This window comes from Nipponia nippon, unplaced genomic scaffold, assembly GCF_047370975.1.
Source record: "Nipponia nippon isolate SJK-2023a ecotype South Korea unplaced genomic scaffold, ASM4737097v1 scaffold_8, whole genome shotgun sequence".
NCBI classification, from domain to species: domain Eukaryota; kingdom Metazoa; phylum Chordata; class Aves; order Pelecaniformes; family Threskiornithidae; genus Nipponia; species Nipponia nippon.
This window is the reverse complement of record NW_028262402.1, coordinates 10,466,793-10,488,831: the sequence shown is the minus strand read 5'-3', so window position 1 is coordinate 10,488,831 and position 22,039 is coordinate 10,466,793. Positions and strand designations below refer to the sequence as shown.

At 39.5% G+C, this 22,039-nt stretch overlaps 1 protein-coding gene across 3 annotated transcripts in view; it reads right to left on the bottom strand.

The window, feature by feature from the left end:
- The window catches only part of SRFBP1 (serum response factor binding protein 1), an 88,763-nt gene that overhangs the window by 56,213 nt on the left and 10,511 nt on the right, over positions 1–22,039 (bottom strand). The window contains exons 2-3 of one of the 3 annotated variants that reach the window (XM_087741388.1): positions 1,793–1,881; positions 748–820 (exon numbers count right to left, since the gene is read on the bottom strand). The exons of 1 other annotated variant lie outside the window; for it this stretch is intronic. In XM_087741388.1, the coding sequence (XP_087597514.1) occupies positions 748–820; positions 1,793–1,881 (162 nt within the window). Of the gene's footprint in view, positions 1–747; positions 821–1,792; positions 1,882–22,039 lie in introns of those variants that run through there. One more of the 3 variants, XM_087741390.1, reaches the window with a different exon arrangement.

The following is a 22,039-nucleotide window of genomic DNA, read 5'->3' as shown; positions in this document are numbered from 1 at the left end:
AAACAAAAACCCACGCAATGGAAGGGTGATTTAATCACTACAGTCATCAAGGAAAAACAAACAAACCAGCCATAAACAGTTTTCTTGGCTTATACAGGACTCTTGTCCTCAAGTCTCATGACTGGAATTTGTACCTCATTTCAACACACACAATTTTAAGCAGTATCGGTTAAAACATTATGAAGTTATAAAATTTCTGAAGCATTTGCTGATATGTCGTAATGTATAAGATACAAAAACGGTATCAATTGACAACAAAGCTAAAGATAAAAAAAAGGTCTGACTCAAGTGTTGCCAGTCCCTCGCAGCTAAAATTTCAAACTACTATAAAATTTTGAAGTTCAAAGAAAAATACAAGTAGCATCATACTTAAAGCTGAGAAAACTGACAACAAGGATATTGTATCATCAGGCACACAAAATGCCTTCCATACTCCTGAGTGGCATGAGAACTTTAATTTCTGCACTTTAACTGTTACAGTAAAAACTTCAAGTACCACACATGTCTAAACAAATTCATGTTCAGCCTGGCAAGCTTTAGACTTAAATTGTCTAACACCTTGACAGATTCAGCAAACATGGAAATATACAAATATTCATAATTTTCCAGCTGTGTTACAGTAATGACCAAGCTGACTCTGGAAATATTTCAGTTAAGTTTCAGTAATGCAGTCCCAGAAAACAGACAAAGCTTTTTGTTACTAAAATTAATTGTCTCTAATATTTAAAGATCTAAACATGGTATTACCTTCATGGCATGGATTTCTTCTATTAATCTCTCAACTCGTTTTTGGTTCTTTAATTTCAAGTCTTCTGAACCCCTGCAAAATGCAGTCTGTCTTTATTAAAAAAAATATGTGTTTTGTTCACTTTATTTCCCTGTGGGCTAATAGTAAGTAGCAAAACAAAAATATCACAAGAGTTAGCATGAACACATTCCCTTGATGTTAAATGAACATTTTAGCAAAGAGGTGAACATAATCTAATGCTTCTGCTGTTCTGAATAGAGGAAAAACACTGAGGATTTACCAGAATAATAAGAAACACCAATGTTATTTATTAGAAAATAGTAACTAAAATTCCTATCAACAATACATAGGAGACACTGACATCTCAAATACAATTACATTTTAAGATCTGTACTATTTAAATATAAAAGATCATTAGGCTTGCTTTGTATTTTGGAGAATTTGCTAAAATTGCGGGAGGAGAGTATGCTCACTTTATACTTTGAACACAGTAACAGATGTATCTTACACCATCTCCAATAAGACACGTCCCAAGTTACTTTGGGCCAGTTATCTTTAAAAACATAATCTACAAAACGTCATTTTAATTATTTACTTAAATATTAATTAATACTAATTATTAAAAATCAAGTATGACCTGTATATCTATGCAATCTGACAATATTTTTTGCTATAGAACCTTGCAGGCAACTGCAGTGAGAAAATGTTGCACAAATTAGGTTCAACAGCAGAATAACCGAAAAGATCAAGTCTGACACTTTTAAAAGTGCTGTAAAAGGTTCTGTAAGTGATGGGGATTACCTCCCAATACACTAAATCCCGTAAAAAAAAAGTTATCCCAATTCTGCTTTATGAAACTGCTTTTTAGTTAGTATTTTTATTCTATCTAAAGTGACAAAAAATTAAGACAAATAGAATTTATGCATCATAGCGTCTTAAGTTTTAAGTGTAATATGTTTCTCCCACTTCTCCATTTTTGGGAAAACAGTTAAGATAGTGTCTCATTTATAAACACATGAAAAAGAACAGATATTTAAAACTGACTTTTTCAACTTTAATTTCCCAATGTGTCTGGTTAGTCTGCGAATAGTGAGGACTCTGGCCTTCTTCACATCTTTTCTCATCTTCACAACCTGTCAGAAAGATGGAAGACATTATAAAGCTTGTTTTCCTTGATTAGTTTCCATACACAATATATTCATTACATTGACATAAATTTTAGAAATTAGTTCAACAAAAAGAACTATTTTTGAAAACAGAGTGCATTCCCCTGCTAACCAAATCCCAGTTCAAATGAATTCAGATTTCATTTAAAAACAACTGCTTCCATAAACATCAGAGGAAGAACAACCAACAGCCTAAAAATGTGTCTGAGGTCTAAACAGAAGACAAGACATCCCTAACTAGCCATACTTTAATATTATTCTTAGAACTAGACTGAACGAGAGATTTGAAAAGACTCACCTTTTGCCTTCACTTTGTTTATTTTTGTTCCAGTGAAACAGCACCAGTACTTTTCCATTAGTACATAATACATAAAAGCATTTTCATTATGAATCATTTTGAAAGATTAAAGAAAGACTCCCAAACTAAACATTATTTATTACAGAGCAGAATTTGAGATATGAAAATCTTTTTATGTATTTGAATTGATTTTTGTTGAAATAAAATAAAAGTGATTTGCAACTCACCACGGTCTCTTTCAACTTCCTATCCTACCCAGTACTCTGTTCCCAAAACATATTTCAAAGTAGACAATATTAAAGAAAACTTGACAATGATGTTTTGGTCTTATTTCTTGCCCCAAAATAAAAGAAACAGAATTCTAATTATTATTACACATAGTACAAACAGACAAATTGTTGGAATCATAGAATCATTAAGGTTGGGAAGGACCTCTGAGATCATCAAGTCCAACCTGTTAACCTAATTGCTGGGTCTACCTCTAAACCATGTCCCTAAGCACTACATCCACACGTTTTTTGAATACTTCCACGGTCTGTGATTGTACCACTACCCTGAGCAGCCTGTTCCAATGTGTAACAAATCCCTCTGTGAAGAAATCTTTCCTAATATCTAATCTAAACCTCCCCTGGCACAACTTGAAGCCATTTCTTCTCGCTCTGTCACTTGCTACTTGGGAGAAGAGACTGACACCCACCTCACTACAACCTCCTTTCAGGTAGTTGCAGAGAGCGATAAGGTCTCTCCTGAACCTCCTTTTCTCCAAACTAAACAACCCCAGCTCCCTCAGCCACTCCTCATAACACTTGGGCTCCAGACCCTTCACCAGCTTTGTTGCCCTTCTTTGGACACCCTCCAGCACCTCAACGTCCTTCTTGTAGTGAGGGTCCCAAAACCAAACACAGTATTCAAGGTGCGGCCTCACCAGTGCTGAACACAAAGGGACAGCCACTTCCCTAGTCCTGCTGGCCACACTATTTCTAATGCATGCCATTGGCCTTTTTGGCCACCTGGGCACACTGCTGGCTCATATTCAGCCAGCTGTCAACCAACACTCCCAGGTCCTTTTCCTTCGGGCAGCTCTCCAGCCACTCTTCCCCAAGCCTGTAGCGTTGCATGGGGTGGTTGTGACCCAAGCGCAGGACCCGGCACTTAGCCTTGTTGGACCTCATACAGTTGGCCTTGGCCCATCCATCCAGCCTGTCCAGATTCCTCTGTAGGGTGTTCCTACCCTCCAGCAGATCAACTTGGTGTCATCTGCAAACTTAGTGAGGGTGCACTCGATCCAGATCATCGATAAAGATATTGAACAGAACTGGCTCCAGTACTGAGCCCTGGGGAACACCACTTGTGACTGGTCCCCAACTGGATTTGACTCCATTCACCACCACTTTCTGGGCTCAGCCATTTGGCCAGTTTTTTATCCAGTGGAGCATGCACTTATTCAAGCCGTGAGCACCCAGCTTCTCCGGAGAATGTTGTGGGAGACAGTGTCAAAGGCCTTACTAAAGCCCAGGTAAACAACATCCACAGCCTTTCCCTCATCCACTTGTCATAGAAGGAGACCAGGTTGGTCAAGCAGGATCTTCCCTTCATGAACCCATGCTGACTGGGCCAGATCCCCTGGTTGTCCCACACGTGCTGTGTGATGGCATTCAAGATGATCTGCTCCATAACCTTCCCTGGCACTGAGGTCAGGCTCACAGGCCTGTAGTTCCCCGGATCCTGCTTCTGACCCTTCTTGTAGATGGGTATCCCATTAGCTATCTTCCAGTCAGCTAGGACCTCCCCAGTTGACCAGGACCGCTGGTAAATGATGGAGAGTGGCTTGGCAAGCTCCTCCACCAGCTCCCTCAGTATCCTCAGATGGATCCCATCTGGCCCCATAGACTTGTGGGCATCGAGATGAAGGAGCAGGTCACTGTTACCTCTTTGATAACTGGGGCTTCATTCTGCATCCTAGCTCCATCTCCCAGCTCAGGGGTCTAAGTACCCTGAGGATAATCAGTCTGACTATTAAAGACTGAGGCAAAGAAGGCATTAAGTACCTCAGCCTTCTCCTCATCTTTTGTGGCGATGTTACACTCCACATCCAATAAAGGATGGAGATTCTCCTTGGCCCTCCCTTTGTTGCTGATATATTTGTAAAAACATTTTTTGTTATCCTTAACTGCAGTGGCCAGTTTAATTTCTAGCTGGGCCTTTGCCCTTCTAGTTTTCTCCCTGCATAACCTCACAACATCCTTGTCATCTTCCTGAGCTGCCTGCCCCTTCTTCCAAAGATGGTAAACTCTTTTTCTTTCCTGAGTTCCAGCCAAAGCTCTCTGTTCAGCCAGACTGGTCTTCCCCACTGGCTCATCTTTCGGCACACGGGGATGGCCTGCTCCTGCGCCTTTAAGACTTCCTTCTTGAATAACATCCAGCCTTCCTGCACTCCTTTGCCCTTCAGGACTGCCTCCCAAGGGACTCTCTCAACCAGACTCCTAAAGAGTCCAAAGTCTGCCTTTCTAAAGTCCAGGGTAGCGGTTTTGCCGACCACCCTCCTTACTTCTCCAAGAATTGAAAACTATCATTTCATGGTTGCTGAGGCCAAGACAGCCTCCGACCACCACATGACCCACCAGGCCTTCTCTGTTCGTGAACAGCAGGTCCAGCAGGGCACTTCCCCTGGTCAGGTTGCTTACCAGCTGCGTCCGTTTTTGCTATTAAATTCTACCATGGGAAACCTCAGGCCTAGGCATTGTCTTGTCAATGATGCACATTTTGGAGATACAGGGAGTTAACAGTGACTTATAACCTTGCTTTTTTACAACTGAAAAAAAACCCCCGTTATTTATTCAGATATATCTTACTATCACCGGTAAGATTTTCTATTTAACAGTTAAACTTAGAAAATAGAAAATATTGAAACAAACAAAAAAAAATCAGTCTTCCTGACAAAAAGCCAAATTTCTCATAAATTTATCCAGTGGAGTAGAGTGTCAAAATAAGTTGGGACCTCTTTCTCAAGAAAGTTTTTTACCTCAGATTTCTATTTTATCTTCTAATTTCTCAGAGATAGTATCAAAATTATTGCTTGGTGGTGATTGCACAATCAAGTAAATTCCACCAGGAATATTAGTATTATAAACCTGCATCAAGCTTGATCAAAAATAGAAAAAATAAAAAAAAATAAATCTTCAAAGCTCACAGAGGAACATTTCACACCTATGATGTGAAGCCTGGCTAGTATATATCCCCTGTGCAGAGACCGTAACGGTGAGACTGTATCATTTATTTAAAACAAAACCAAAAACACCCCGCCCATATGTTGCATACCCAATTATGTTTGTAGCTAGGTTACTGACACAACCAAGCAGTTAAGCCTTGAGCTATACTCGGCAGTGGCTCTACTGAAGGCTGAATCAGTCAGAGCAAAACGACTTCTAGAGAGGGGCACATGCTGATTGCCAGCCCCACCTCTGCCAGGGCAGAGGAGGAGCGTGTGTAGGAGCGCTCCCCTGAAAAGCAGGGGAGGGGAATTGTACTGAGGCAGTATTACTGGCACTTGCACAGAGAGAAGGGAAAAGGCAAAGAAGGTTTTTGGGACAAGAATGACTGACTTAAAATTGGTCTCCTGTTCTAAAATTTGTACAGCAAAGGTCAGTACTTGCCTCCACTACCCTAGTGAAAATAACTGCACACAGGCCTACCGATAAGCATTTCTACTTCAGTTAACAGCAGAAACCACGTGCCAAAAAGTACCCGTGCCAAGTCTCTGCTAGAAAATAGCACTGCTCAAGTCTCTACACGGTAAGGAAGAAATCCTTAACATTACTATTTGCCATCTGAGCATGTAAACATTTCTTTTTATAAGATGCTAAATGGAATTATCACAGCTCCCTATATTACATCATCTTCTAAATGGAAGAAAGAAAATAAAGCATCTTCTGGTTGAATACCTCTTAGATACTATGTACATTCAAAGGGTTTGGCACTTCAGATGCAAACTGGGTATGCCTTCTTAGAAAGTTTGGGAAGGGGGGGTTGTTTGTTTTATTGTTTGTTTGTTTTCTTTAAATAACCATTAAAAACATCCACAAGCTACAAACACATTTGAATTTAAATAACTCATACTTTACATATTAGTTGCTGTGTATCCAAACACAAAGTATATTTAACTTTCTCTCAAAAAATATTTTGTAATGTATTTTTTAATAGAAATATTAATGCAGACACAGCATATTTCTGGGGCCTACAAGAGCCAAAACCCAGCCTCCCCCACTGCCAGCCAATGAAGGCTGTATCGACCTATGACAGCAGGAATGAGGGAAGGTATTCGTTCTTTGGCAGACTAGGAATATCAGTTTATGTAATCCACAGTCACTTCTTTCACACGGGACAGTATACATCAACTGTGTTCTTGGAAGTACTCATAAAGTTCTTAAGAAAGCAGTCAGCTCTTTGGGACAGAAATCAAAAAAGTTTTGCTTTAGATTTACAGTATGCCTGAAACAATGGGGCTTAGACCACCAGGGTGGCTCCTAGGACTCACTGAACTATCTGCCTCTGGTGTTTCAAAGCAAGATAGGCAACTTCCTCTTGAATAAAAACAAACAAACAAAACCAGAAAAACCCGACCAAAAACAATAGTAGATTTTGAAAAATAATAACAAATATTTACTCATAATTAGTAAGATATTTTTTATAAATAGGTTAAGAAAAGACAACAAGACAAGGAGAAGTCTTTGCACTGAAACTTAGAAAGGCTGCAGTATAAATCAGGGTCAGACTAACCAATGCTTTAAGACCAGGCAAAAAGGACTTTTAATTTACTTAGAGGTTTCAGTGAATGCAGAAGAAAAATTATAAACACAGGCAAATCTCAAAGCAAACAATTTCTTGTATCAATAGGAACACGTTCTAGGATTCCTGGAAATTCAGGAAGCCTGCAATTGCAAGAAATAACTTCAAGGATTCCTTGCAACAAAGAACAAGAAATGGTTTCCTTTGTTGAAGACATTTCTTTATTCTGTAGGAAAACATTATCTACAAGGCAATTAAGCCATTACTATTTATTAATACTATGAAATAGCTGTGTTTATTGATGATTAATACATATTTATTAATCACAAGTCTTAAACAGTAAAAATAGATAATATAAAAGTAAGAATACAGATAATATATAAATTATTAAATCTAAAAGAAATCATAAGGGAAATGAACTCACTTTCAAAAAAAAAACCTAGGTAGCAACACATACTAGCCTGAAAGCACATGAGCGTGTTTCAAAAGCTATAGTTATGAATAAAAATCACATTAAGCATTCATATTACTAGAGATCCTAAACGAAGACATAATGCAAAAAAATTCCATGGCTGCAGGTATTCCACAAAGAGAGGCTTCCATCACCCCAACAGCTTGCAACCTACAGTAAGCATTGCCACAAAACGTGACATGTACCAGCCAACTGCACACAAGCCATTTCAAGCCATAGGCAGACCGTAGCTGCTGTTTTTTCGAGAGAGAAACAGCAAACAAAGAGCACAGCATGGGATCAGCAGATTACTAGCCAGACAAGAATTAGAAACCCTCTCCTGCAATTTACCTTTGTCCAAGGAGTGCACATTACTGAGGAGGATTATAACAGGAATTGCTGACTTCAGCACAACCTCCCCTAGAGTGATACTTGGCACATAGCTCCTGGTACTCACTGCTAGTAAGTAGTGGCAGTATCTGGCAATAAAAAGAGCCCCGATTTGGATGGATGGGTACACTTGGCATGGGACAAAGGAATAAGAGGGTATATGTGAAACCAAGAAGGTTATTTCCAGCAAACAATGCATCTAACAAGCATGTGTTTAAAGGCTTTACAAGAACTAGATTTAACCCAGAATTTACAGCTACGGAAGGAGAAACCAACAGCTTCAGCCACTTTGCCTTCTTATTCCAGGTTGCTCCTGCCTCTGAAGGGTGAATAACCATTCCCAGAGATTTGTCCTCTTGTGTGGACAAATCAAGCCTTCCCCAATCCTGAGCATGTCCAAGCCCTTCTCATGCTCAAGCAGGGGGAATAAAGGGAGAGAAACCGACACAGGATTGTTTAATTGTACCTTTGATCTCCAAGTTTCTTTCTAGGTTTTTTGTTTTGTTTTTTTGTGTTTGTTTTGTTGTTTTGTTTTTTTCCCCCCCCAAGAAAATAGTTTGATTTGAATATTGATATTTCAGTCTTAGTTACAAATTACTTAATTTCAACTAACAAAAATCTTGGAAGGGCTGAATCAGTGACTGAATCTGTGTTGAACTTCCTGGAAAGAGCTTCTGATCACATACATTATCCCTTTTAAATTAATGGGACATGGTTATTGTATGTAATACAAGACAAAACACATGTGTAATAGAACAGAAAGTTATTTTAAGAACCTCCCACACAATTAAGCTGTTGCAAAAAAACCTTTTATGAAAATTTTCAAGTTTCTTGAAGAGAAACCCAAGGTATTTTTAGATGAAAGAACCAAAAAATTACCTGGTTTAGGTTCCAAAAACGTAAAACGCTACGGAATTGTCCTTATATCGGTGATGGCAACAAAAACACACCAAGCAACAGGGACAAAATGACAGTATAGGTGCAATATTACATTCAAATTCACATGAGTAGTCAAAGGTATTTGCCTTCACATTTTTAAGACAACAGCAGCAAAGTTCTCAAAGTACCACTACAATGGAATAAAATGTTACACTTGGCCACTTCTGAAACTTGTTTTGAGGTCTGTACAGGCAACATGCCTCCAAACTAAGCTAGTGTTCAGCCAATTAGAAAAAAAGAAAGGAAAGTGTGACTAAAGATTTGTAGATGTATCAAGAAAGGTACGTGTCTACTCTGAACTACAGTATCAACTATACTTGACAAAAAAACCCCTCTCAAAACGAAACCATTCTTCAAAAAATATTAATCCAATGGATTAAGAGAAAAAATAAGCAATAGCATATTTCTGCCCATAACTTGTTTAATACGTTCTATTACAAAACATTGAAATACTAGAAGAACTGTGTAGATGTTTACAATATGGAAAGTGTTTTTTCATGTTACCATGTACAAAAGCTAGTACTGTACATGAAAACACCTGAAAGACCCAGAATGTCTTAAATTCTTCTTAACTCAAAGTTAATAAAAGTTTACTTATGCCATCGGCCCCAGCTATCCAAAATGCATGAAAGCCAATAAACCGAAACCGATGGCCATGTCTCTTTCCTCTGAGCAGCCTGGAGCACATACAACTGTTCTCCTTGGGCTTCAGCCCACGAGGTGCTGAACATTTTGGTCCTGACCCAACAATGCACTTAAACAAATTATTAAATCCTTAAACAACCAGCACTAGACAGACTGGAGTTTCTTCATCCACTTCTGCTTTATGCCAGCACACAGTCTATTCCTAGTTCTTGTACAAGCAACCAGAAAAGGCAAATCATTCTGTTCTCCTCAAGGAAGGACACTGTACCTAACCTCATCCAGTGAAAAAACTCATTGTAAGAGTTTGTAGTGTTCTGAAATATCCATAATGTAATACAAACACACACCCATTAAACAGGGGCTGGCCTGCCTCCCTCCCTCCCCGAACATGGTGAAGTCTCTCCTATATGAAGATTGTCTTCAAGGTCCAGACAAGTGCAAAAAAAATTAATTTACAGTTTAAAGATACCATTCCTAAGCAATGTTCTGTAATTTTACAGAGACATGTCCAAATCCACTTCGCAATATAAGGTCTCTTATGTCTCTTCTATCACTTGACGCCTGAAAAAACCCAGGGTAGTTCTGAGTTTGCTTTTCTGCTTCAGTTTCTTCCTGTGCTCTCAAGACTAACAGGCTTTATCTGACACGAAGGTCACACCCAAGAGTGGGATGACAATGAGAAAACATCAAGAATCTACCTTGTAAATTCTGTCTCAGGAAAGAATCTATTTTAAATATACCTGATCATATTCCTATCAACAAATTACCACATACCTGCACAAACCGGGTCTAGCAAATGAATGACAGTAATAAATGAAATCGCAGGTACAAGCTATACCTCATTCCTAGCGGAGCCCTTTCATGCCAAGAGAACCCTAGCAGGCTGAAATGAGAGTCTGATCCGCTAAGATCAAAACAGCTCAAAGCAAAAGAAAAAAAATACTTACACGTGCCCAAAGGTATACAATAGCTTTTTTTATTTTACTGCATTAAGAAATTTGCTTCTGAACTCCCTTAAGTTTAAGCAGCGCTGCTGAAGTAGAAAGGGAAAAAGTCATCAAAACCACACCAAAACCAGTTGTCTATGTTGCTTAAATTAGGCACCAACAAATGTCAAAGCAAGAAATCCAGCTTAAAAAAAAATAAAAAGTGAAATGTATTTGAGTTGAGTATTCAAGGTCTCTCCAATACCTACAAGAAAAACATGGAACTAAGTAATGTTTCAGTTTCCACTGATCTTCTTCCCTTTCCTCATTTTAGGGCATACCAAAAGCATTGGTTTCATTTTATAGTTACTTGGCAGTCTTCTAACCAAGAAATTACCATAGCAACAGAGTATTCTAAACGTTAATTTTTGGTGCTACTTGGCAACAGAGAGTTTTAAAATTCAAAACACCTGCAGCTGGACCACGTATAAGCCAGAACTAACAATAGTACATAATCTTTTGAGTGAATAATCTAAGTGAAAAAATGTTTCTGGAACTTCATTACAAATATTTCTCTCTATTATCTGGAATGTCAGCTTGAAAGATCTAACGATTTTTAGATTCTTAGCAAAGTTAGGAATTGCCAAGTTTACTTTTTTTTTTCTTTTTTAGAAAAAGAATCACTATATTACAGTATATATTTTATACATGTCAAAATACCTGGAAATAGCCAGTCTTAGACTTACTACAGCTTCATATATTTGCATTATAAAAACATATATAAGTAGGGAGGTAAAGGCAGCAAGAACAACGTAAATGCACCTATGTGGAGTATCAGGGTTCAGCTGTTCAGTTCTAGGACAGTTTTACACAAATATATATCCACAAAAAATAAAAGCTCCACACACCCTAACCTTACAAAAAACAAAACAAGGTGAGTTTTCAGCCAGATCAATTTCCTGAACTGTTTCCCCTTATAGTCACATGAATGCTAGCTAGTTTCAGGGAAAAAGAGCATAGTGAGAATGTGCAGAAGCAGACAGAGATGGGCTACAATAAACCAGACTACGATCAATGAGCTATTCCTGTATTTAACACAAGGATCAAATCCCAGCATAGAGTGCTAAGAAACACAGTTTCTGCGGCTAGTGTCTGTGCCACACCAACGTAGCATTAATCTTGCCTTTGTTATCTTCAGCTACATGCAAACAGGTTCGAACCAAGGGGACTGAATTATATCACAATACATCTAACGAAAGGTAGACAAGTTCATGAAAAACGAGGCAACTTTTTCTGGATTAAAATATACCACCCTGCTGCCCAAAGCAGGCATAAGCACCATCACTAGCTGGAGGCACTTGCAAAGAAAAACACCCGCAGCCTCTCAGGTCTCTGTGCACTCACCCTGTCAGGTTCCAGAGAGGGACTGATAAAGATGAATGGGAAAAAGCATACTGTCCACTAAGGCCTGTTTCCACCTTTCTCATGGGAAAAGTAATGCACACAATCCTTGTGAGTTACTGTCAAACCCTTCCTCCACAGTCTGTCCATGCTGCTTTCTTTGTACTTTCTCAACTGAAGCACTGAAATACGAGTTTCTTTGTTCAATATAGCACCGTATTTCCTCCTGCATGGAGAACAGTTGTCATTTCTAGCGTAATTTCTCCAAGTAGAAACCACAATGAGTATTCGAACAGCTAGTAAAGATAATTTTCATCTAAAGGTTTTGAAAAGCAATTCCAAGTATCTCAGATAGTTGAGAGGGAGTAAGGCTAGTCTAGAATTACTTGCTCATTGCCAGAGACGAAACTTTAATGGATTTACTGCTTCAAAGTCAGTGTTTCACTGTATGTAGTCAGGCTTTATGCAGTACTTCAGAAAGCATTCGAGGTCTCAAGTCCAAACCAGCATCATGAGCTGGCTAGACACATTTCTAAACCCTACATAAAGAGCAGTAGTTGTAAATGTCCAGATAAGAAATAACTGTTATAAACTAGCCCAAAGATGCTATATTGCATAAGTCAGTGCATAGGTCACCACATGGAAATAAAAATTACACAAGTCTTCCAAAACGGAGGACTACCTGAAGGTGATTTCTAACCCTGTATTTAATTGATCAGCTGGACATGAGTTTGAAAACACCCAGCTAGCACTCTGCTAAAAATATTTCCATGGAATGTTACAGGGGGATGTGATCAAGGCAGTCACCACAGCAAAGCTCAAATCAATGGATTTCTATGCCTAGGATTTCTTAATTAGACTAGAGCTCTAGCTAGAAGCCACATGTGAATTTCAAACCCCCTTATGCTTTGATTTCACAGGAAGACTGTAATAGCAGGAGCTACAGTAGTGACATAATAATTACCAGGATGAACACACATGAATAAATAATGAGAGCGGTGAGGTTTTTTTCCCCTTTTTTCCTCTTCAAATGGTGAACTTTTTAAAAGCATATGAAAAAGAGAGCAGTGCTCCCATGACAACATTATGAATCTCTATAGTACTTGCATAATCTGAAAGCATAAGACCATACCTTGACTATACTGACTCACAAACAATATGTGCAATTTTTTTGCATTAATTATACAAATTGCAAACATTATTCAAACTTGTAGAGTTGAACTGCTATAATGAAAAGAAAACAGTGGCAAAACTGGGTATAACACCTTTCACATAACAAAGTCAGAAATGCAACAACAGCGTTTCCAGTATTAATTGGAGACAGTGGTGCGATTGCTGTGGCTTGAGATTGTTGTGAGTTTTTTTTTTTTCATTTAAAGGTGCACTGTCATGTTGTAACTTCCTCTTCTTCCCCTTCAAGATAGGTACCTTTCTGTACAAACTGCACAGTTCTTTTAAAAAAGAGACACTCAAAAGAGGTTTACAAACTTATACCCCTGTTTGAGGATATTTTAAAAATATAGTGTGACTCAGGTTAATGCATAGTTTTTAAAGATTAACCTCCTTTTATCTAAAAATAAGCCTGAGTAACGCTGGTGAGCACTCTCCACCCTTTCACTTACCAGAATTCATGAACCACAGTATTAGCCTAACCATCAGTGAGGAGCTAGAACTCTCTGTTCCGACTGCCTGGTATCAGATCAGCAAGCGCTTTAAATGCAAGTTAAATTCAGTCCATCTGTCAAAGCCCCAAAACATTAAGGGATGGGTTTGTCTGACAGAACTAAGAGATGCTACATAAGCCAGCTAGAGGTCTATTAAGTACCAACTCCTTTGCAACAGAATGTGAAACTAAAGCATTTGATATCATGGATTTTACTCCATCTTGCAAGAAAAGCAGCAGCAGAACAACCAGCTGGCAGCTCAGCTGAAAGGACAAACCAGTGCATCAGATCATTTTCCCTTATTCTATCTCAGTTTGATTGTCTCGGTCATCAGGTATCAGTCACTTGAAAAAGTGCACTTTAGAAATATTTACAAGAGGGTAATAGTAAAAAAGGGAATAAACTTTGGCAAACTGTAAACACAGTGCTGTTTCCCTTATATTCTTCTCTACCTTCCTTCATTTACATTTACTTCCACATAGCACTTGGCTGTTGAATATTCATAGAATCATAGAATAGTTTGGGTTGGAAGAGACCTCTAAAGATCATCTAGTCCAACCCCCCTGCAATGAGCAGGGACATTTTCAACTAGACCAGATTGCTCAAAGCCCTGTCCAACCTAACCTTGAATGTTTCCAGGGATGGGACATCTACCACCTCTCTAGACAACCTGTTCCAGCGTTTCACCACCCTCATTGTAAAACATTTCTTCCTGATGTCCAATCTAAATTTACCCTCCTTCAGTTTAAAGCCATCACCCCTTGTCCTATCACAACAGGCCCTACTAAAAAGTCTATGTTCCCATCTTTCTTACGAGCCCCCTTTAAGTACTGAAAAGCTACAATAAGGTCTCCTCAGAGCCTTCTCTTCTCCAGGCTGAACAACTCCTCACAAAACAAAAACAAAGCCTCAGCCCTTCCTCACAGAAGTGTTCCATCCCTCTGATCACTTTTGTGGCCCTCCTCTGGACCCGCTCCAATAGGTCCATGTCTTTCCTGTACTGAAGACCACTAAAGACCACAGAGTTGGACACAGTACTCCAGGTGGGGTCTCACCAGCACAGAGTAATGGGGCAGAATCACCTCCCTCAACCTGCTGGCCACGCTTCTTTTGACGCAGCCCAGGATACGGTTGGCTTTCAGGGCTGCGAGTGCACATTGCTGGCTCATGTCCAGCTTTTCATCCACCCGTACCCCCAAGTCCTTCTCCTCAGGGGTGCTCTCAATCCCTTCATCCCCCAGCCTGTACTGATACTGGGGGTTGCCCTGACTCAGGGGCAGGACCTTGCACTTGGCCTTGTTGAACCTCATGAGGTTCAAACTAATGGGCTAGTGAACTGCACTTGGTAAGATGTGCATTTCAAGCATCCTCATACCATTCTTCTGGCCAACTACTTGTTCTTCGCATGCTACAGTTCAGTTTCAAGGAACTACATGACTTTAGCATTCATGCATCACCCATCCCTCATCAACAGGCCTCCAATATCCTATGGCCAAACAGTCAGCAGGTCAACTGTCATACTGGCTCACTCAGATTAGCATGCAAGTGTGCTTTGTCATTAAGTAAAACACCAAGTTTCATTTTTGAACCACAAAAAAGTGGCTCAGCTCTAGCTCTGAGAAGATCAGTCTGCTGCATTAGGGTACTAATTGGGGGTGGGATGGGAATGGGGAAGCAGGGACAGTGGCACTTGTATGCCTATTAGCCCTACAAGAATGTATCCTGCCCCTTCTTTTTGCACTGGTAGAACTGATCTCATATTATTCATGCATTCATTTGTTTTGGAAGTGCTTTGGACAACATCCACTGAAAGCAATTATTTGCATCCAGAAAGGTGGCACAGCTTATGACGGTCTTTAAAAGCAAGCAGAGAATCAGCACCTCAGCTGACTCAAAGTTTAAGATGGAAATTTTGAAGACTACCAGCCAAGCTGACTCTTCTATGTATAATTTTTTTTTATTTTATTTTGACTTGGAGTTCTTTAAACATTACATCAATTTGTATAACTACTTTTATGTAACACTGATGTTATGATAAATTATTTTATTTACATGCTCAAAAAATGAAGGAAAACATATCCTATCCTACATTTAAAACATATTATGTCCATGTCATCTTAAAAGTCCCAGTTTCTCAAGTTTGTTTCAGAATTTAGATTTTCAAAATTTGTTTGCTGCTCAGCATTTCCAAATTAAATTGAGTTTAATTAATGATCATTTTTGCAAAGAGATGGTGGTATTGGCCTCCTAAGTCACCAGAGAAAAACCTCGAGAGTCCTGAGAGCCAATACATTACAACTTTTCTCAGCTATCCTGAAAGCGTGGAACATTAGAACTGTGTGTGTATTCTGGAATTAAATTTGTTAATCTGGTTTCTGAGGAAATTAAGTTTGTCAGCACATTGTTTGCCTGTCAGTATCCCTCTCCAGTAACTTTTGGGCTTACTAAACAGAAACCAAGTTTGACAAATCAGCACAGGCTGGAGCTCCTACACATATTGTGAAAACTGGTAGCCAAGTAGGAGATAAGGACTAAAATTAGCATGCCTAGAATGGAAGAAATACACAAGCAGAACTCAAATCTTTTCCATTTTGGCTGCCAATTAGTACATGCATACTCATTTGCCAGTACACCTATCTCTGAACCAGTCACAGAACACCAGTCACATCTCCTGATTGGCCAAACAGGTGGGAAACACGGGCCATAACGACACTTACTGATTAGTGCTCAAAGAGAGCAACTCCAAGGATAATACATTGAAAAACTGTAGAGACAGAGGAATAACTGAGGATACTGGTATGAATTTTTAAGCAATACCGGACTTAAAGCTGTAAGATGCCAGGCATCAGTGGTTCTGCAACTTGAACATACAATACGTTTTGTTCTTGCCACGTTCTTTGGACTGACTTTTTTAATCTGGTGATTGAAGCTTCAAGGGAAATTAGAACACTGACAGCTTGCTGAACTGGATAGAAGGAGAGGTTCTTCTGTGCAAGATACGTCATGTGAAAAGAGACATTTTTATCATTACTTCAGTTACCTTCACCATACACTAGTCTCACATGCTAAGCAGCCAGGGAAAGAATCAGAAGCCTGCACAACTTCACAGCAGCACAATATTTACCAAATATTTATAATCTTAATATTACCAGAAAATGCATTATTTTTGTGAGTCTGTCATTCAACACAACCACTCATATTGTACTAAGACTCATCCACTTCAAAATTTCTATTTCAATGTCACCATATAGTTGCTATTATGCAGGCATAAAGGAATCATAAAGGAAAAATGGTTTCAAGTTCATTAAACAAATAAAACAAAACTCAGCATCAGCCGAGGAGTGATCAAGTTGGAGAAATACCTATTAATTCATTTCTCCATTTCTCTATAAATCTGAAGGATAAAAAAGGAACTAAATATCACAATTTTTAGATTGTCTATAAAATATGTATAACCTGGTTTTGTGAAAACTGAAAATAAAAAGTAACTGATCTCACTATCATAAGAAAAATAAACTTTTTGTTTTAAAATCTAAACTACTTTTCTTCAAACTCCTCCACAGTAACGTTCATCCCTGGCCATACATGTAAAAAAAGGAGTAAGTATTAGGAAACCAAGGGGCAGGAAGGTTCTTTAGGTATGTGAAAACTCCCATCAAAAAAGGGGAAGGTCTGAACTATCAACTTCTGCTGCTCAAGTGAAACTCAATATTAAGTTCCATTAACATTTGGATAGAAGCAAACCACACCTCAAGTTAAATCTTGCAACAGTTAAAGGTAACTTTCATTATATGAGTAAGTATCACCAGTACTGATGCATTTTGGAGGAATAAGCAGCTCTCCCCGTACTACACACTCCTCACAAGCTGAAGGCATTTCCGTCATGCAAGTATACTTTAAACTAATGAGAAAACTTTCTCCTGTCTCTGATCTGTAACTCCCAAGAGTGTCTGCTTTCTTGTCTGATGCTCAAATGTGACACTAGTTCTAAAGTTTAGACAGAAAAAAAAAAAAATCTATATGACTAGTGTCACCACATCATAACAAAAACCATCACACAGGTGATAAGTAGAGAGGTACATCATGGAATGAGGGATTATAAGGAAAGCAAGGAATGATGTCTAGTCCAATAAAATGATCAAATAAAACTTACAGTGAGTGAAGTCGGGGGGGGGGGGGGAGTGGGGGAGGGAGGAAAAAAAATGGTAAGCATTTTTTTCCTATGCCTGGAAAAAAAAAGCTGTGGTGATGAACATATAATAAGGATTTAATATTCATGTTTTCAAAGGAAGAAATCCTCTATTAAAAAAAAACAAAAGAGAGAACAAGAAAACAGGGAAAAAACAGAAAAGATGTGTACATAGTGGTACACTTCCAAAAGATTTGGTACCTTTGCATACCTGCTTACGAAACCTCTGTCTTCTCCTTATTTAAAAAAAAGCTAATAAAAGCAGATTTCAGACTTCTTCTACTAATGGTCTATGAAGTCTAGCATAAGACTTTTCATGTGCCCTATGCTGCCCCTAGCACAAGACCACCTAGCATGCATATAAAACACACGTATCACAACACACCCAATGACTACAACCCCTATTCAGACCTAGGGTACTCCAGTGACTGTCAAAAGCCATGGTCTCAGGGACTACACTCTGATAAACATTGATATAAGGGAAATCCAGATTTGCATCGCAGATTTTTCTGACTTACTCAAACAGGACGAATATTCAGCCTGTGTCAAAGACTACTAAAATCACCAGAACGTGAGGTGAGCTTCTGTGGGCTTCAAACATGCTTCAACATTATTTGCCTGCCAGACTCTGAAACAGTATACTACTTGCCACAAAAAAACCCTACTCTTCCATTAAGGTGATTTCTGCTATCATGTCTCCATGACTTATCTTTTTGTGGGAACACTTTCTCTCACACAGCAGTTACAGATTAGGCCAAAAAAAAGAAAATCTTAAAAAGTGAGGTATTTTAACAGCACTACCATATAACTTACTTTTCAGTCTTTTTGGAAGGACAGGAAAAATTCTTTCTAGTGGGAATGGAGAATTACCTTGCTACACCAGTCAGTGTTCTTTATTCCCTGAGAATAGTTTAAAAAAAAAAAAAATCCATTTCATCATGAGAATTTTTCATAAACACAAACACATGGCAAAGTCAGCATTTGAAAAAAAGAATATAGAAATGATCTAATAATCTGCATTCTTCCTGGAAGTTTCTTCATGACGCAAAATAGAAACTGGGGAAAAGGAGAAGTATGAAAAGTAGAAGGAATAAAGAGCTTAAAATATCCCTGCCAAATGTCTGACAGACAGTATTCTTTTGTTTAAAAACTATATCGTCAAGCAATTAGTTCTCCATCGGGCAGTTGCCAAGACACCAGATCTACAAGGGGTTGTATAACTATCCCTGTATTAGTTACTAACAACTTATAGCAGTGCTTGAAGGTTTCTGCAAGATCTTCTTTGTTGTAACAGAACACGTGCTCTCACATTACCCATATATTTAGGTATGGTATGTTTATTGTCCAGCCATTTAGAATTTCTCTCCCACATCAAGTGCTGGTTCTGTTGTGGGATTCCCTTCTTCTGAATCTTGCTAGTTTCTTCTTCACTCTCCAGTTTTTTCATACCAAACACACATTTACCCTCCTTATGAGCTCTCCTCATTCCTCATCCTATTTCCTCTTGTCCAACACACCTCATTACACACCTATCATTTCTGACTGTTGAAATATGTCAAGAATTACTATCTCTCTCTCTCTCTTCCCTTTCTCCCATCGTTCTTGTTATTTCTGAACTGCTCCATGACCGAGCAATCATCTTAGCTGCCCTTTTGCTTTATATTGTCTTGAATTCCTACTTTATCATGCAACTAAGTGTAAGTTATGCTCTCCTGCTTCTATGCTACTCATTTCCTTTGCAGCAGTCCCCCAGCGCTTTTTGCCTCTGGATAAAATCCCTAATTCATTCCTTTGAACCAGTTGCTATTCATAAGAGTTCTTACCAGCCTCTCATCAAACCGGTCTCTATTCATTCATCCCTTCCTACATTAGCATATCTGTACATAACCTCAGACTTTTTCTAATGTGCTCTCATAAAAAAACAAAGAGGAATCATAGAACCATGGAATCATTTAGGTTGGAAAAGATGTTTAAGGTCATAAGAGTCCAACTGTTAACCAAACACTGCCAAGTCCACCACTAACCCATGTCCCTAAGCACCATGTCTACATATCTTTTGAATACCTCCAGGGATGGTGACTCAATCACTTCCCTGGGCAGCCTGTTCCAGTGCCTGACTACTCTTTCAGTGAAGAAATTTTTCCTGATACCTAATCTAAACCTACCCTGGCACAACTTGAAGCCATTTCTTCTCGCTCTATCACTTGCTACTTGGGAGAAGAGACTGACACCCACCTCACTACAGCCTCCCCTCAGGTAGGTGCAGAGAGTGATAAGGTCTCTCCTGAACCTCCTTTTCTCCAAACTAAACAACCCCAGCTCCCTCAGCCACTCCTCATAACACTTGGGCTCCAGACCCTTCACCAGCTTTGTTGCCCTTCTTTGGACACCCTCCAGCACCTCAACGTCCTTCTTGTAGTGAGGGTCCCAAAACCAAACACAGTATTCAAGGTGCGGCCTCACCAGTGCTGAACACAAAGGGACAGCCACTTCCCTAGTCCTGCTGGCCACACTATTTCTAATGCAAGCCAGGATGCCATTGGCCTTTTTGGCCACCTGGGCACACTGCTGGCTCATATTCAGCCAGCTGTCAACCAACACTCCCAGGTCCTTTTCCTTCGGGCAGCTCTCCAGCCACTCTTCCCCAAGCCTGTAGCGTTGCGTGGCGTGGTTGTGACCCAAGTGCAGGACCCGGCACTTAGCCTTGTTGGACCTCATACAGTTGGCCTTGGCCCATCCATCCAGCCTGTCCAGATTCCTCTGTAGGGTGTTTCTACCCTCCAGCAGATCAACACTCCCGTCCAACTTGGTGTCATCTGCAAACTTAGTGAGGGTGCACTCGATCCCCTCGTACAGATCATTGATAAAGATCTTAAACAGAACTGGCCCCGGTACTGAACCCTAGGGAACACCACTTGTGACCAGCTGCCAACTGGTTATGACTCCATTCACCACAACTCTTTGGGCCCAGCCAACCAGTCAGTTTTTTACTCAGCAAAGAGTACACCCGTCCTAGCCATGAGCAGCCAGTTTCTCTGGGAGAATGCTGTGGGAGACAGTGTCAAAGGCCTTACTAAAGCCCAGGTAGACAACATCCACAGCCTTTCCCTCATCCACTAAGCGGGTCACCTTGTCATAGAAGGAGACCAGGTCAGTGAAACAGGATCTCCCTTTCATAAACCCATGCTGACTGGGCCTGATCCCCTGGCTGTCCCGTACGTGCCACATGATGGCACTCAGGATGATCTTCCCTGGGACTGATGTTAGACTGACAGGCCTGTAGTTCCCTGGATCCTCCTTCTGGCCCTTCTTGCAGAAGGGCGTCACATTTGCTAACCTCCAGTCAACTAAGACCTCCCTGGTTGACCAGGACTGCTGATAAATGATGGAAAGTGGCTTGGTAAGCACTTCCGTCAGCTCCCTCAGTACCCTTAGGTGGATCCCAAGGGTGTAGCTGATTCTGAAAATAATGAAGATAGCTTATTATCACAGTAAAAATTTTGAGATGCCGTCTATCTGACACATCACAATGGCTACCAATTTAATGGAAAATATTCCCCTAACCACTTAGAGATTCAGATATCCATACTCAGCATTTACTGGTAGCTCTATGCCACTGATATACTGTATTTACTGCTTACATAGAAATCTCATTTCTGTTTGCCCTGCTCCACCATTAGCTTTAAATAATTTGTTTTCTTTAAAAGGGGTGAGCTTTCTTGTGAACACTTACTTTCAAGACAAAATACATGTCATTTGAATACTTTTAGTTTTAGAAGTAAGTTATACCCTGAAGAATAAGTTTTGGTTTCCATTGGTCAATTTTACTTTGCTGGCTAGTCTTCATTCTCTATTGAAATTATCAAGGTCAGCATCTAGGAAAATAAGCTAAGAACTCCTGAACTGCAGAAGAAAAAAAGAGAACAGAAATAATGAAGGAATAAACGCAATTTTATAGCCATTTTAAAGCATGTTTGGAGATTTTTATTTGAAACTGGCGTATTCTTATTATTACAGTTATTTGGAAACTGAGTAAGCCAAATCATACGATGGCATTCTTTTTCCAAATAGCTTCCAAACAAAGAGCTATTGCAGATTCACTGGTTACTTTTGCACCTTACCTTAACACACAGCATCTTTTAGGAGGAAGACAAGCCCTAATGCCAACATTTGACTCATTAAAGAAGTGAAACAAAAAGTCCCTCACATTTTACTCCTCAGTCTGAGCTCCTACTCCTACTGGAATATTACTCATTTCTGCTCCTAGTCAGGGTACTGAATTTTTGAGACTGAACTCTTTCACATTGTATCAATTTTAAAAGACCTTGCAATCTAACTTCTCATCCTACCAAGCTGCTATACAATAATATCTTAAATTGATAGTTGTCCAATTCAACTGCTGAGAGCCATTTTATATCCACTCTTTGCTTGACCACA